Source organism: Elgaria multicarinata, chromosome 2 (genome assembly GCF_023053635.1).
Source record: "Elgaria multicarinata webbii isolate HBS135686 ecotype San Diego chromosome 2, rElgMul1.1.pri, whole genome shotgun sequence".
Classification (NCBI taxonomy): domain Eukaryota; kingdom Metazoa; phylum Chordata; class Lepidosauria; order Squamata; family Anguidae; genus Elgaria; species Elgaria multicarinata.
Window position 1 is genome coordinate 78,167,502 of NC_086172.1, and position 15,020 is coordinate 78,182,521.

At 45.9% G+C, this 15,020-nt stretch overlaps 1 protein-coding gene across 3 annotated transcripts; it reads right to left on the bottom strand.

Moving 5' to 3' along the window:
- Positions 1-558: 558 nt before the first annotated feature.
- On the bottom strand, positions 559-11,323 carry RAD9A (RAD9 checkpoint clamp component A). 3 transcript variants are annotated; one of them, XM_063118685.1, is made up of 12 exons: positions 11,234-11,323; positions 9,131-9,317; positions 8,333-8,403; positions 7,603-7,743; positions 6,776-6,890; positions 5,470-5,569; positions 4,862-4,971; positions 4,382-4,488; positions 4,235-4,299; positions 3,727-3,825; positions 3,033-3,231; positions 559-1,010 (listed from the first exon to the last, which is right to left on the bottom strand). In XM_063118685.1, exons 2-12 carry the CDS (start codon positions 9,162-9,164, stop codon positions 912-914), a joined length of 1,140 nt encoding a protein of 379 aa, XP_062974755.1. In that variant the 5' UTR covers positions 9,165-9,317; positions 11,234-11,323; the 3' UTR covers positions 559-911. The 3 variants fall into 3 exon arrangements, with proteins under 3 accessions (XP_062974755.1, XP_062974756.1, XP_062974754.1); XM_063118686.1 differs by lacking the exon at positions 11,234-11,323 and adding an exon at positions 10,964-11,030; XM_063118684.1 differs by lacking the exon at positions 11,234-11,323 and adding an exon at positions 10,197-10,332.
- Positions 11,324-15,020: the final 3,697 nt, after the last annotated feature.

Here is a 15,020-nt window from a genome sequence, read left to right on the forward strand (position 1 = left end):
CGACAGATGTTTTGTCAAGGGTAGGTGATCGCTGTTACGAGATGGGGGTTGGCTAACGAATACCATTTTAAGGCAGGATGACAGGGTGATGCTGTTAAACAACTGGGTGTGTTTTGTTGACTCTGTATCTGTAACAGGACATTTGACCTATACTGAATCTATGCTGCCAACAGCCACAAGTGTCATGCCAGAGGGGGCTGTCTTCCTAAAGTGGCAGCAGAGATCCAAAAAGCTTCTCAGCGGTCCTGCCGCTTCTAGTTTAGGGGTGCAGTATAGGCAGCAGGCATGTGGAGAGAGGAGGAAATAGCCGAGCCCTTGTTCATTCCTTTGCCACCTCCCACAGCACCTTCCATGCTTTAACGCTGCGCTGGCGAACAGTTTCCCTTCCCGGTTCACCTTCAGTTCCCGTCTACCTTAGAGCTAATGACAGGTTCAGCAATGAAACCAGCTAATTGCAGGGGAGGAGAGGAAGGCTGGCTCTAAAGGTGTGGGAGCAGTAAAGTGAGGTTGTAAATGTTGATCTGTCTCTTAGCAACATCTCATGCCGCAGTCAGAACATCTAAAAACAAATTTATTAGGAAATAGGTATTTTAGGTCTCCCTGTTTGCTGCAAGCCCACTGCAACCATGTCCCGCCCTCTGCCATCTCATTCACCTTTCCTAAGGTAAGTGAAATGCTTTGGGCACAAAGGTTGGTCTTGCCCCATCTGTGGACTGTCTCTCCAGAAGGGTCTTTCTCCATGATGCAAAAACTGCTCAGTTCACTTAAATCAGGTCTCTGACTGGGTAGGGACTCTGCTGGAAAGGGGTGGATGAGGATCCGAATCCACCAAAAGGAAGTGCTGCTTGAAATCTCTCCTTGCCAGCAATAGGAGGCGGGGTGCATCTCACGTGCTGGCGACTGGGCAGATGTCATGCTTCTTCCTCACTGTTCTCTGCCAGCACCTCCTGCTTGGAGCAAACTAGGGACTGTGACTGGCTGAGGACTGATCCAAAGAACAAAGAGCGGAACTGCAAAAGAAAGTCCGGGAGCAGAGTTTACAAAACTTTCAAGAACGGAACTTACAAAAAGAAATAGCTTGGAGCAAAGTTTACAAAACATCTAGAAACCTGCAAATATGAGAATTCCACGCAAGTTGTACCTACCCCAGAATCTGATGACCGGAGACACTGCAACAACAGAACAGGCTGATACAAAGCACACACATGTGCGCACACAGAGAGGTTTCCATAAAAATGCTTGAAAGGATGCAGATGGTGTCCACTGTGAGGCATACGACTGTTTGGCTAGTCTCTCTGTTCCACCCAACCACTCCAAAACTAACACCATCTCCCAAATGTATAGTTTCTGCCGCACCCTACCCCACACACCCTTCCAATGAATGTCTTAACAAAAAGTCCAGATTTTGCAAGAGTATGATTAACAAAGCCTGGCTGCTGTTGCTAGAGTACTAGGAGGTAGATAATAGCTCCACTCCAGCTAAAGTTAGTCATGACTTGAGTTCCTGAAGTCTCATTGCTTTTACTAGAACTTCGTCACAGCTATAACTGGATCAAGGGATGCTTCATACGTTATATTAGTAGGTACATATGAAATGTTCAGCATGCACCATCTTGTGTGTGGATGCACACATTTATTTCACGGCGGAAGCACTTCATGCACTAAAATAAATGCCCTATCTTTGACCTTGCATTACAGAAACATTCTGAGTCATTCAATGACTGGCTTCGGATGACACAATAGCCAAGGGCTCATAAACTAGTCCACCATTGATTAAATAGTCCACCATTCATGATTGTGTCGTCTGGCGAGCCTTTTCCACACCATGAAATAACCAAGGCAAATAACGTCGTGCAGGGTTGTCTATCTGCACAATTGTGTCATGTGGCGGGCTCGGGCTCGGGCTCCGTTGACAATTTCACATGCCTACAGAGTCACGAGGCAAGAGTGGCAGAAACCTCTGCTGCTCTTGCCCAGCGGGGCTCTATAAGCATGTGTCACCCATTCCGGGAAGTGTGTGGGGAGCTGCCAACCCTACACATTTCCTGGGATATGCATGTCCTGTCCCTGGATGGGGCACTGCAATCGGCAGAGCCCCACACGCTCCCAGGGGCATACATGTTCAGTCCCAGGGAGGGTGGGATGTAAGGATCTGTCCTGCTGCTGTCAAGATGCTTGCGCCTCACCCTCCCCATTCTCTAGCCACAGGAGATATCTTTTGTGTCCCACATCCCCGTTTTCGCCAAAGCGGTGGAGAACAAGGATGGATGTGTGCGTGCAAGGATGTCTCTTACAGCTTTTGGCGCTCACCTGTTCTCCGCAACGAAGTGGGGGAGGTTGTGGATTGATTTCTTCCATGGCTTGATGTTACAGAAGCAGGAGAGAGAAATCCTTCCATACCCTGCCCTGATAGCCACAGATAGGCTTCGGATATCGGGGCAGAAAAGGTGTATGAATATCTCCTGCAGCTGTAACAACCGTGGGAGAAATCCATCCATGGTTTGATGTTGCAGCAGCAGGAGAGATCCATACACCCCTCGGCCCTGATCTCCATTTGTGCATGTCCCAGGAAGTGCGTGGGGAGCTGCAGTTCTTGGTGCCCCAACCCAGGGACAACATGGCCCATGAGAACCCCCCTTCAGGCTGAGTCCCCCCCCCACTGTCGGAACAGGGGTAGGAGAGTGCAGGCACAAGCTACTGACAAGCGGGGGGACCCAGCTCGAAGGATTCTCATGGAAACCAGCACCACCACTCAGTGGGATGGGCAGGGATTGGGATCATCAATACTCAGCCATGTATTAATCGTCAACTCCACAGTTGACTATTATCGTCTTTTGTGGAGGATAACCCCTAAATAATCAACCGTAGACGATTAACACATGGCTGAGTATTGTGTCATCCGAACTTGCCCAACGTGCACCCACTAGCACTCTAAAATAGTCGGGAGATTCTTGGAGCCACAATGCCTTTTATACACACACATAATGCAAGCGGGGAGTACATTTTTACTGCCAAGGTCCATCAGTACATACCCGTTTTTGTGGCGGGGTGCCAGGGATGGTCCCCTCGTGGTCGCTATCCAACTCCCTTGAGTCTGAAGTGCTGCGCCTCATGGGGAAGGTGGGGCTGGGAGGTGTTGCTGGGCTTTCACATGTGGTTTCCATGGCTATCATGTAGGCATCAATGTCGTCGCTGGTGAAGTCATAAGCTGGGGCTGGGGGCTTGGGTGTGCTGGCATGAGAGAAAGGGGGGCAGTCCCATTAGAGAGTCCCAGGACCCACTTCCTTGGAAGAAGCACCCCACCAATCTCAGGAAAGGCTTGCCTTAGGGGCACATGATCTAAGTTCTCTAAGCAAGCCCTGATCCTAAACATCAAGGGTTTTTCTCTTGCATGCACTCACAAGCACACCTTTTAAGCTAACAAGGTAATAAAAGTGAGACTAGCCAGGGCAGAAAATGCTTAATATAAAGCTGAGATATAGAGCGGTTCCAGGAGTAACCAAGGCAACTGGGTATAGCTGCTAAAATATCAACTCAGTATAGGACTTGGGGCTGACAGATTGCTTGACAGGAAAAAAAATCCTATTACAAATGACAGCCGTTTTATATGCCAAGCTGAGATGGAGTTCCTACTTAATGTCATTGTCCTCTGGCCTTCTGCCCAACTTTTGTATTGCCTCTTGTGTGTGCCAAACTGGGTGGGACAGAGGCTAGAGCCTTGCTTACCAGCTGGTCATTTGGGAACTGCTGTTCTCCGACTCCAACAGTGTGGCCAGGACCAGCTGGACTTCCAGTACAGGGTCCTCCACAGTGAAGATAGCTGGCCTGTGAGGAGAAAAATGATGAGCGCAAAACTCCCAGACAAAGGTTTGGGGACTAGAATCGAAGCAAAAGAAAAATCAGCTAGGGAGGTGACATCATTAGCTAAGGGTCCTACCCTTGCAGGGAAGCACCACAGGAAGTCTGGCCACTGGCTGTTTACATGATAGAGAACAAACCAAAGCTGCTCTCCATAAGAACCTAAGAGCAGCATGGAGGGATCAGCCCAAAGAGCCACCTAGTCCAGCATCCTGTTCCTACTGTGGCCAGCCAAATGCCCCTGGGAAGCCCAAAAGCAGGCCATGAAGGGAAAAAACGGTCTCCTGGCATTCTGTGGCACGCTGACACTGTAGATGGTGGTTCCATTGAGCTAGCATGGAGCTTCTCCTCAGGAACATCCATAGAGAAGGCCTACCTGCCTGGGATGTCAAAGTGGATAGTAAGGGGAAGGTTTGAAGACTCAGCGAAACTCAGAAGACCCTGAAAAAGAGAGATGGAACAAGTCGGAAAGAGCAAAGACACCCCATCCCAAATTCAGGCAAGAGACGGGCAGCACACTCACCCGAAATTCCTTGAGGCAGAAAGTGACCTGCGTCTCTTCCTTGACATGGAAGGCCTGGAATTCGTCCTCGCTCAAGCACAACTCTGTCACCATCATCCGGCTAGTCTCTGAGCCAGAGAGAAGAGTCAGAAAATACTCTGCATACAGCTACTCTGTACACTATTATTATTATTATTATTTACATTTGTATACTGCCCCGTAGCCGAAGCTGTCTGGGCGGTTTACAAAAACAGTGAACATTAAAAACAAAAATATACAAAATTTAAAACCATAAAAAGCATAAAATACAAACAAAAATCGACAATATCCGTTTAGTAGAGTGTCAGGGACTGCCAAAGATCCCTACAGCCCATGATCTACTAAGAAACCTCTTATGCTGGAAACATGCTAGCCGCATTCTAAATGTGGGCTGAGGAAGTCTTGGCCACTTTGACAGGCTCTGGGCATAAGTTGGAATCGGGGTCCCAGCAGTCAGCTCACCTGTCTCTTCTTCCAGGTAGCTGCGGAAGCTCACCTTCCCATCAGGGCTGGCGCCCAGCGTCACCTCGGCCAGGGTCAGTGGGAAATGCACCACAGCATCTGCTAAGAGCCTGAATCGGATGAAGGAGGGGCAGGGAGGCAATTTCATGGCTGAAAATATCCAATTCCCACTTGTACTTATTACTCATCATCCCAGTTAATTTACTGAAGTCCCGGCATCAACCTACAGATAGTTTTAAATACACAAAACATGCATTGCTCATTATATCCACACATCAGCTTCCCATGCTCATTGTTTAGTACTAAACCAGTAGTGCAGGAAACATTTCCATTGGGGGGGTGGGCGGGGGGGAGAAGATGCATCTTTTCCCAGGACATATGCATCAATGCCTGTAAATCATGCTATGCCAACTGCACAGTAGTCTTCTCTGTTTTGTGGATATCCATCTGCATTGCAGTACTCAATCATGCAATGGATCCTTCTGGGCTGCTGTGGAAGCACCTTCAGTAGTGCCAGACCAGTCTATAATTTCAACCACATCAGCCTCCGTCCATCTCAACTCCTTCTGTCTGTACTGCAATCCCACCTAATCAAGTTGTGTTCCTACCTGGGAGGGGCACGCAGGGCATGGGCATACTGTCCTGTGTCAAAGACAGCCTGTAGTGATTCACACTCCTGGAATGACAAGTCATGCGTCTTGACAACACCTGCAAAAAGAGTGAGAGAGAGAAAGACCCTGTTCAGATGACACGCTAAGCCATGGTGGTTAAGCATTTTGAACTAAACATTAGACTTGGCATGTTATGTGAAACATTCCTAACCATGGTGGCTACATAAACATGGTTTAAACATGTTCCCTAAGCATTTGCTGCAAAAGCGTTAGTAGCCTAACCATGGCTTAGCATGTCGTCTGAACAGGCCCAAAGAGTCTCAGTGGGAAATGGCTTTAGGGCGCTCCATATCCCAGCTGACTCTGAACCAGACAAGGGGCAGACACAAAGGCCATTTTTTGAGATATAAAGAATTAGGGAAGAAGAAGACAGCAACGTTTTCCCCCTCTCAAAGCCTCAAATGGAAAAAAAATGACATGGGGGACCACTGTTCCGTGCTGTCTGGAAGCTTGTTGGCTGAGTTGTGAGCTGCAACACTGTGAGAACGGTTACAGCTGCTCATGGGAACAGCTTATGTACATCTGGCCGGCTTTTCCTCTTAAACATTCCCGCAACGCGTGGACAACACGGGGAGGGTGGGGGAACCTGCAGAGGATGTGGCAAATGGGCTAGCGTGCAGCCCCTCTCTCCATGTGATGTCACTCGCGTGGAGAGCAAAACACCCAATGTGTTTGGATGACCATATCTCTGAGGGCCCCACTTCTTCGAGCACAAGGTCCCACTGGTGAGAGTGGCACAGCAGGGTGGGGGGAGTTTTAGCAACCCTATTTTTGGAGGCATCAGACAACGCTGCTTCCCTCATCTGGTGAGCAGGCCCTCCAATGAGGCCCCTTAACAAGCCCTACCAGGAGCTGTCCGTGTTGCTGCAGGCCCTCTCTAGCTCAGGTATAAGGCTCATGACACTTCCAACGGACCTTCACTGGATTCTCCCTTCCTTGACTACATCCTTTTTCTCCAAATGTATTTGGAGCCTCTCATGGGCCCTACTCTCCTAGCTCAGGACCAGCAGCCTATAGGGTTCCTGAGCAGTTGGCGATCATTTCATAGAATCATAGAATAGTAGAGTTGGAAGGGGCCTATAAGGCCACCGAGTCCAACACCCCTGCTCAGTGCAGAAAGGTTTCCTACTGCACCAAAGCCATGCCTCTCAGCGAGGCATTCCCACCCCTCCCCCCATATGCTCTTCCAGTGTGTCACCCGCGTTCAGGCAGGGCTCTCCTCCCGCTCCTGCCCAGCACTCACCGTATTTGCAGTGCAGCTGAACACGGAACCGGCTAGCCCGGGAACTCAGCGAGATGAGACATTTCTCCACAGTCTTCTCCAGTGAGGGGAGTGAGCGGAACACAGCCAGGAAAGACTGGAGGGCATGAGGAAAACACAACAGTTACATGTGCGCTTGCCCCAGACACCCTCCTCAAAGCAAGGAAAAACCACCAGCCAGTGTAGCCTAATGGTTAGAGCAGGGCCAAATTCCATTTCGGAGAAGCTCTCAGGGGCTGTATTCCAGTGCTGGCTGGCATCGAAGGCAAAAGGGGTTGGGGCCTAAAATACCAGCTTCTTTTAGCTTAAAGCTCTTGCTGCCAGTAACTAAACCTTAGGAGAGATATTAAAACCTTTTAGGATGGGGGAAAAGGGGGTGGTTGACCATCTGGGAAGCCCTGAAGGGCCAGCTGTGGTTTAGATGAGAGTGTTGAACTAGGACTGGGGAGACTCAAGTTCAAATTCCCATGCAGTCATGAAGCTCACTGGGTGACCTCAGATTGCAGGTGGGAGAACCACATAAATGATTGATCTTCTCTTTGTACAGAAAAGTATCAGAGGAAACAGCTTAGACTGCTCTATTTTCTGACATGCTACTTTTCCATATGTAGCTTTTGGGTGGGTGGGTTGAAGCATGCGACTATGACTACCACCTCTGTTTGAAGTGGTTGTGTAGACCAGGCCACAGTCACTGCAAAAATTCCACAAGATCCAGGCTGAGCGTGGTTGACTTGATGAGAACTTCCATTAGGCCTCCCTGCAGTCTTTCTACATTAACTCTAACCCTCCTCCCGCCCTGGGCATCTCACCTTCATGAGCACTTTGCACCGCAAAGCACCTGTGTCTGGGTTAGATCCCACTTCCCCTGGCTGGTAGTGCTGGAAGAAGAGTGGGGCGAACAGGAAGCAGGCATAAGCGGAACGAGATGCATTTATGGCACGCAAAGACAGCTGGGAAAGTGAAGGACAGAAAGTGTCACGAACTCCATTACCATTACAGAGCAAAGACGCACCCCACCCCCAGCCACAATTTTCTCTCAGCTTTCTATCCCCCATTAGTTCAAACTCTGCTTTCCAAAGACACAGCATCACTGGCCCAATCACAGGACAAGCTAGTGTCATCAGAACAGCTCCAGGTGCATGCAAAATAATGACAACTGAGACACGCATACTTGCTTGGGATAGATACACATCTTGCACCCCAACCCTTCAGAGCAATCACATTACCAGGATTGTATCAGTACTCACTAACAAGGAATCCACTTCGGAAATTATTATATAATATACACGGTATATAATCTCAGCTTCAGTACATGTTCCTTTTATATCTTATTACATGTTCTGTAGTAGGTTACGTACCACAGAGGTTTTTACAGCACTTCTGCAGATGGATAAAACTGCTTGACACAGTCTCCCCCTTAACCCTTCACATGCACACTGTAAAACTGTAATTTAATTCTGCTCTGGAACGTCCCATTCCATTCACACACCAACTTCCTTTTTCAAAAGCTGTCTCCCAGTTCCCAACCCCTTGCCTTACCCCTTCCTGGAGTGGCTCAATGTAGATTTCCTCTCCAATGCGGGAGAGAGAGTGCACCGCTTTCCCCAGGGCTGCGTGAGGAGCAGAAGAACATTAAGCAGGTATGGATAAAGCTTAAGCATCTTGTGGTGTCTGGTGCTGCATCTCACCTGAGCTAGTATTTTGTGCAGGCTGCGACTATCCACCACCGCAGCTTCCCTCTTCTATTAAACAACCCTCCGAGTCTATGGTTTCCGTTTAAGTGCTGCTGAAGCTTCCGTCAGCACAGGCCAAAACATTCTTTCATTGTCACTCTCCAATAAAGAATCCACCACTTTTCACTCACTACATAAACCCATAGTCTCACTTGCCATTTCCCCCCCTGTCCTATCAAGACATTCCCTTTATCACAGGGACAGGGAACCATTTTTTCTGTTAACAGACAGATCACATTCTGTGTGTGTGTGTGATGCTGGTGGTGGGTGGGGCCAGAGCCCAAAGGGGGCTGGACCAACTTTTCTCTTTTCCTGCCACCTCCTCTCCCTCCCTCCCTTATTCTCTCTTTCTGTCACCCCCATCTCTCTCTCACTTTCACTCTTTCTTTCTTTCTCTCTCCAGCAGCTGGCAGGGGAGGGACAGATTGCCTTTGCTGAGGACTTTTGAAATGAAGCCCTCATGTTGCCTACCCCTGGCTTTATAGGATAGGAAGTACCTTTTAGGATGCTTCTCTTTTACACGTATACAAGACTACTTCCCTGCAAAAGAACAGCTCTACTCAGAGGTTTATGCCCTGTACCCAAATAGTTATTCTTGCCTTACCTTTCACATTGCCCCCAGTAACTACGCACTTCATGCCAAGGGAGAGAAGCCACAAAGTTTCCCCCACACCAGCGCAAGGTTGGGGGGGACGGGACGACACGAAATGGCTGCAATATTGTTCTTCTAGTTCTCTGTGGCCAATTCCGTTTTGTGATGGAAATAATTCTCTAGAACTCCAAAGTAGACGCTGAAAGGAAACACACACACACAAATATGACAAATTCATTATTGCTGCACTTAACCCATTTCTTAGACTGCTTTATCTAGACTAAAGTTAAGCTGTGCTAGTTTTGCAATCCCAAGAAGGACACTTTGAAACCAAGTCTAAGCCAATGGGATTGCAGTCCAGTTGACTAAAAGTTTCTAATTTACCCCATGTTCTTTCTCCAAAACCGGTTCCTGACCTACCAGTAGCAGGCATATCAAAAGCTGTTAATCACTTTCTGGTGTAGAAGTATTGTGAAATCCATAATAAGAATTATTTTTTTCACAATCTAAGGACTGGACTAGATGTGTTTTTTTAATATTAATAGCAACTGTGTAAAGGGTATCAGTTGTGGTGCTGCTGTGTGCGTATTACCATTGTTTCTCAAATGAAAATAGTTTCACCCCTGAAGATGCTATTTACCCCAAGAAAGTCAGAAGAGAGACATATACTCTTAAGTCACTGGGAGTAAAAGTTGCTTATATTCAATCTTTCTTATGCACAGTCAAAATCATATGTTTGTTTACTTAGAAGTAAGTCTCACTGAATAAGGTAGGACTTATATCCAACTAAGTGTACACAGGACTGCAGCCTCTATATGTACAGACTTTAGAAGACAGGTGAAGCCTTATTTATTTATGTATTTATATATTTATTCATTCTATAGGGCATGTGGAGGTTGATCAATGAACATATTTATTAATGCTGCTGTTACAATTCCATTAGTAGTAGTTAGTAATTGTGTGTGTGTGTGTGTTATTCTTAGCTGCTTTTAGAATTTCTTGTGTGCTTAAAAGGGGAGGGAATTAAAAATGTAAAGGAGACTAGGAAGCAAATCTGACTGAATGCAGTGGTACTTACTTCTGAGTAAACAGGCATAGCTTTTGGAGGACATAATTAAGGTTTCACATCAGGAGCTTCTTGCTTTTTATTTGTCCAATTGACTTGCATGCAGTATTACTGATTTATATAGTGCCTCTCAGCTATATGTTTTCATACTTATTTATTCAGCGAAGCAGATGGAGGGATCTGAAATGAATGTCTTTTACAAGTATATTAGTTAGTTTAAAAATTGATTTTGGAGCCAAATATAAAAAGATACTGAAAAGTAGGTTCAGAAGTCCCTTGCCTAGCAACTGGTTTAAAACTGTTTACAAATCTTTTTCATTTATTATATTATAAATCTGCACAATAACAAATGCTCTGTGGGCAGTTTACAATATTTGAAACAAGATTAAATACAAATAGTTAAAAGGATATAATACCAAAAATAAAAATAAAAAAATAAGGTGGGACAAAAACAAACCCTCTCTGGCCTCTGGGCTGGCAACTGTGGGAAGACGACCAGTTGGTATTCCTCAGGTTGACAGATTTGGCTATGAGGCCTCCAGTTGATAACCTTACTCTAACCAGAGGAGGTTACTTGATCCCCCCCCCTCCCAAGTTGTATGGGCAAGGGGGTCTTGGGAACAAATGCACGGCAACATTTACAGTGCGATCCTATACATGCCTACTCAGAAGTAAACCCCAGGTAACTGGAATTATCTCCAGGTAAATGAGTATAATAGGACTCCAGCCTTAAGGAGTATCTCAGTCGAGAACCTGAACTTGCCACACAGCGCACTTACAGGCACAGGAGCATTCTTCCAGGCCAGGTGTTGGCAACCCAAACTACTCCCAAGAATACTACAGAGGATACCAGTTCACGGGGGTCTCAATAGTGGATTTCCCCACTGTGGTGGTGGGGATCCGTCCTGAGAAAAGCGATGTCTCTATTCCAGCGCCAATCAGAAAGACCAGCGACGAACCACCCGATTATTAGTACCATGTTACAAGCTCCCCCTCTGACAGAAATGAGATCGCCCGATCTCCCCCCGGGAATCATTCCTTTCTCTTACCTCCCTCCAAAGTCAAACAAGTGCGCCAATCCCCCGTTCTTAGAAGACCCGCCTCCTCCGCCACGCTGCCTTCTCATTGGACAATGTCCCTATCATCATCCGCGAATGCAGGTGAGGAATGAGCGAATGAATTGGACCTCATTCGAGGCCTTCCGTCCACGTGATCCAATCAGGGTGGAGGAGAGAACTCCTCCTCGTTGTTCGTAGAAGGCGGGGCGGGGTTGTCGTCTTCAGGGAATGTTCGGATAGTCCCGCCTCTCTCTATAGCTGGCTCCGCCCTTGACCACAGATGTTCCTAGGAGGGGCCGAGAAACAAGAGATCGCTTGCTGAGGCGGGAGACAGTACAGTACAAGGGCAGGAGTACTTACTATGAGGATATGGTTACATGCGGCCTTCCTATAGGATAAGTTCTTAACGTAAGAAGACGTTGAGGGCAAGCCCTTCTTCTTCCTCCTCCTCGTGGTTGTGTTACTTTCCAGGCACTGCCAGGAGGGCACTTAGGACTCCTGAGAACGCATAGGATTGTATCCCATGTTAGTTCTACTTAGCCCCGTTGGAATGAATGGGATTTCATTACTAACTTTTACTGGATACAGCTGTACTTAATACGTGGGGAGTTGGTGGTGCTCCAGATTTTGGACTTGTATCATCCCTGACCATAGACCATTCTGGCTGGGGCTGATGGGATTTGGAGGCCTATGACATCTGGAGGGGCAAAGGTTCCCCACCCCTGCTGTACTTTACAGTTAGTCTCTTCATCTCTTTTTTTAATAGCTTTTTGGATCATGCAGAGAAGTGTGTTCTACAAAAATAATATGAATTCAGCACTTGTTCTACTTCCTTTCTAATAAAATCTATATGGATCTCCCAAGTTTGTCCCATAGATATACTTTGGCCTTCAAACAATGTGAACGATGTGATGTTTACTTCTATTAAGAATAAATATTTTCTCATGACAGGCAATGATATTAAAAAAGGCATTGTGGAAGTACTTCAGAAGGGGACAGTGAGCCGGTGCCCAAGTTGCATTACTTGGATTGTAGTCGTGTAAATGTTAAAAAGCATGTTCCTACAGAAAAATCCAAAAGTGTGAGCTCTGATGACTTTTTCATAAGCCCTTACTGTTCAGGCCACTCTAGGATTATTAATTTTAGAAAATTATTAGTGAATGCAAAAATGTGGCAGTGCACTACTAAGGTGGGCCTTTGTGTCAGTAGAAGGTTCTCTAAAATGGGCATTCGTGGTATGTATTTCACTTACCAAACTACTGTCAAAGTAATCTGGAACAACTAGCAGACTTCCTGAGTCATCTCTGCTTGTTGTGGGGCTGTGATGGTCCAATAGCCTGCATTGTTCCTGTTTATTTAAAATAAGAATGTTCTGCATTTCCAGCACTTTTTAAAATGTCCCACCATTTAAAAAAAAAATCTTCACATTGCCCCTTAAGTGAAATAAGATGTGTGACTTTAGGACCACTCTAGAAGGAAAAGGATGTGGCTATCTGAAATTATTTCTGAAATCACACTAGAGACTTTTGTAGACTGATGAGGGTGAGTGAACAAGTGGGGCTGGGAGAGAAGAGTAGCTTAGGCTTGTGATCGGATGGCACATTTACTTGAGAGTAAGTCCTATTTGAAATCAATTGGACTTACTTCTGAGTAGGCATGCTGAGTAGTATGGTGCTGCCTTTTTGTTGTTGGCTCAAATATTAGCAACACTATTCAACATTATTATTTCACTGCTGTTTTTTTCATGTGCCCTTGCTATTTGGATAACTGCTGTAATTTACTTTTCTGTATTCTGAACTGTTTTGTAAGTCTGAATGTGTCCAGCACTGGATCTTTATGCTAAAGATGTAAATTTGATTTGCTTCAGAAGTTTCCTTTGTTAGCTTTACTGTAATTAACATGATTTAAGATAAATTGAAAGAAAAAGAAGCCTCCCAAAACAAACACAATTTTACCAGAAACAATCTCAATAGCAACACCTTGAGGCTTTGCTCAAAATTTCCCCCTTTTGCCCCTTCCTTTTTTTTTTAATCCTTCTCCCAGAAACATGAAATAGCACCCCTGAGAACAGTAACTAAAAAACAAATAGATTTCCTCTCTGGAAATAAAATTTCACTCTTGCCAGTAAAAAAAAAAGAAAAGAAAAGCCCAACGCCTGAAGAGGGTAATATTTGGCTGCTTTAAGTGAACGCCTGGGGTTAATCTTGGCACCTGGATGCTACAAAACATAATTGCAAGGTAAACTTATGACCCCATTGCATCCATGTACAACTTAATCAAATGCAGCATATACATCAGCAAACATCAAGTCTTCAATAAAGCCAGTTGCAAAATTTCTAATCTCCAACTGCATTAAACCTGTATATTAGTGGTCTATGAAGCAGTCATCAAGGTCAGGAATTCTTTAAAGCATTTGTAACTTAATTGTCCGCTAATGCTAACAGTAGTCAGCCCCGTCCACAACTCAGTCAAGTCAAATTAGTTGGATTTCACCAGATTTAGTCCCAGTTATGCAATGGGATTAAGAAATTCAAGTGTTTTGTAAGTGTATTATGGATCTGGATGTTAAACTGAGTTGGCAATGTTCCAGGGAGTCCTGTGAATAATTCTGGCTGACCAGTGGGGCTTTTGGTCTCCTTTCTCCAGCACCGGCTCCTGATGCTGCAGAGCAAACAGTTTTTGAAACTCAGGGGAGTTTTAAAGGTCGTTTGTGGTATAGCATGTTGATATTTTTTTTAATTGCTTCTAGAAATAATTCAGTAGGCCTGTTAGGATTGCCCAAAGTAATTCTCTGGATGCTAAAACAGACATGACGTGGGGAATTCATGATTGGCTCTCTCTCCTGAGTTATTAAAAAAATGTAAAAATAGCTGCTGCTGGAGAGAGACTGGATCCAGGCAGTGGCACAAGGGATGTATTTAACCTCTACCCTCCTCCATTATTCCTCAGTAGAAGTCTCTTCCCCTGAAACTGCTATTTTAGCCCCATGGCGACGCAAGACTCTTCACTATATTCTCTGATAGGTTACAATCGGTTTACTTTGGATAGCTGGTATATTACATAGGCAGTGGTAACGGGGGTGGTGGTGGGAGCTGGAGCTGATACTCTGTAAATGGAAGGGCTCTTTTTGTTGGTGGAAGGAACCAGGATCTAGTGGAGCCTCCCCTTTGGAGGAAGGGGGACAGGGTGGTGATTTTTGCAATTCCTCCTTCCCTTTGCAACCTTCCAGCACTACCACATATACTGTTCTGAAGGGTTCCCCAGCCCTTCAAACAGATTTTTGGGAACACAGCAGGTTGCAGGGGTCAAGAGGCAGAAATCACTTCTCTCATATCCATCCATGGAATCATCGAGTTTGTGCAGGTCTGCTCTGCTCAAGTCAATAAATCAATATTTATGTATACTATATCTTAACAAGATATTTATGTTGATGGGTGTTTGGCTCTATCTTTCTTGTCCTTCTCTGCCCATACTCAAGTAATTCTGTCTTCTGACTTTTTGTAGCTGTCAATATGGCTGCATTCAAACAACACAATAGTCAACGGTGGGGTAATAACCGACTCAACAGTTGTTTATCTAGGAGGTACCACACAACATGATAATAATCAACCATGGTGTGGATTAGGATCAGCGTTGAGTTGACTATTAGTCCATACTGACTTGACTCACTCATTCCCCATCCTCTCTCCCCTGTCAGTCCTCCTACTAATATCCTATCAGCCATTGCTGCTGAAAATCTGTCAGCTGGACTAGTGTGGCAGCCACCGCTTTGACAGCT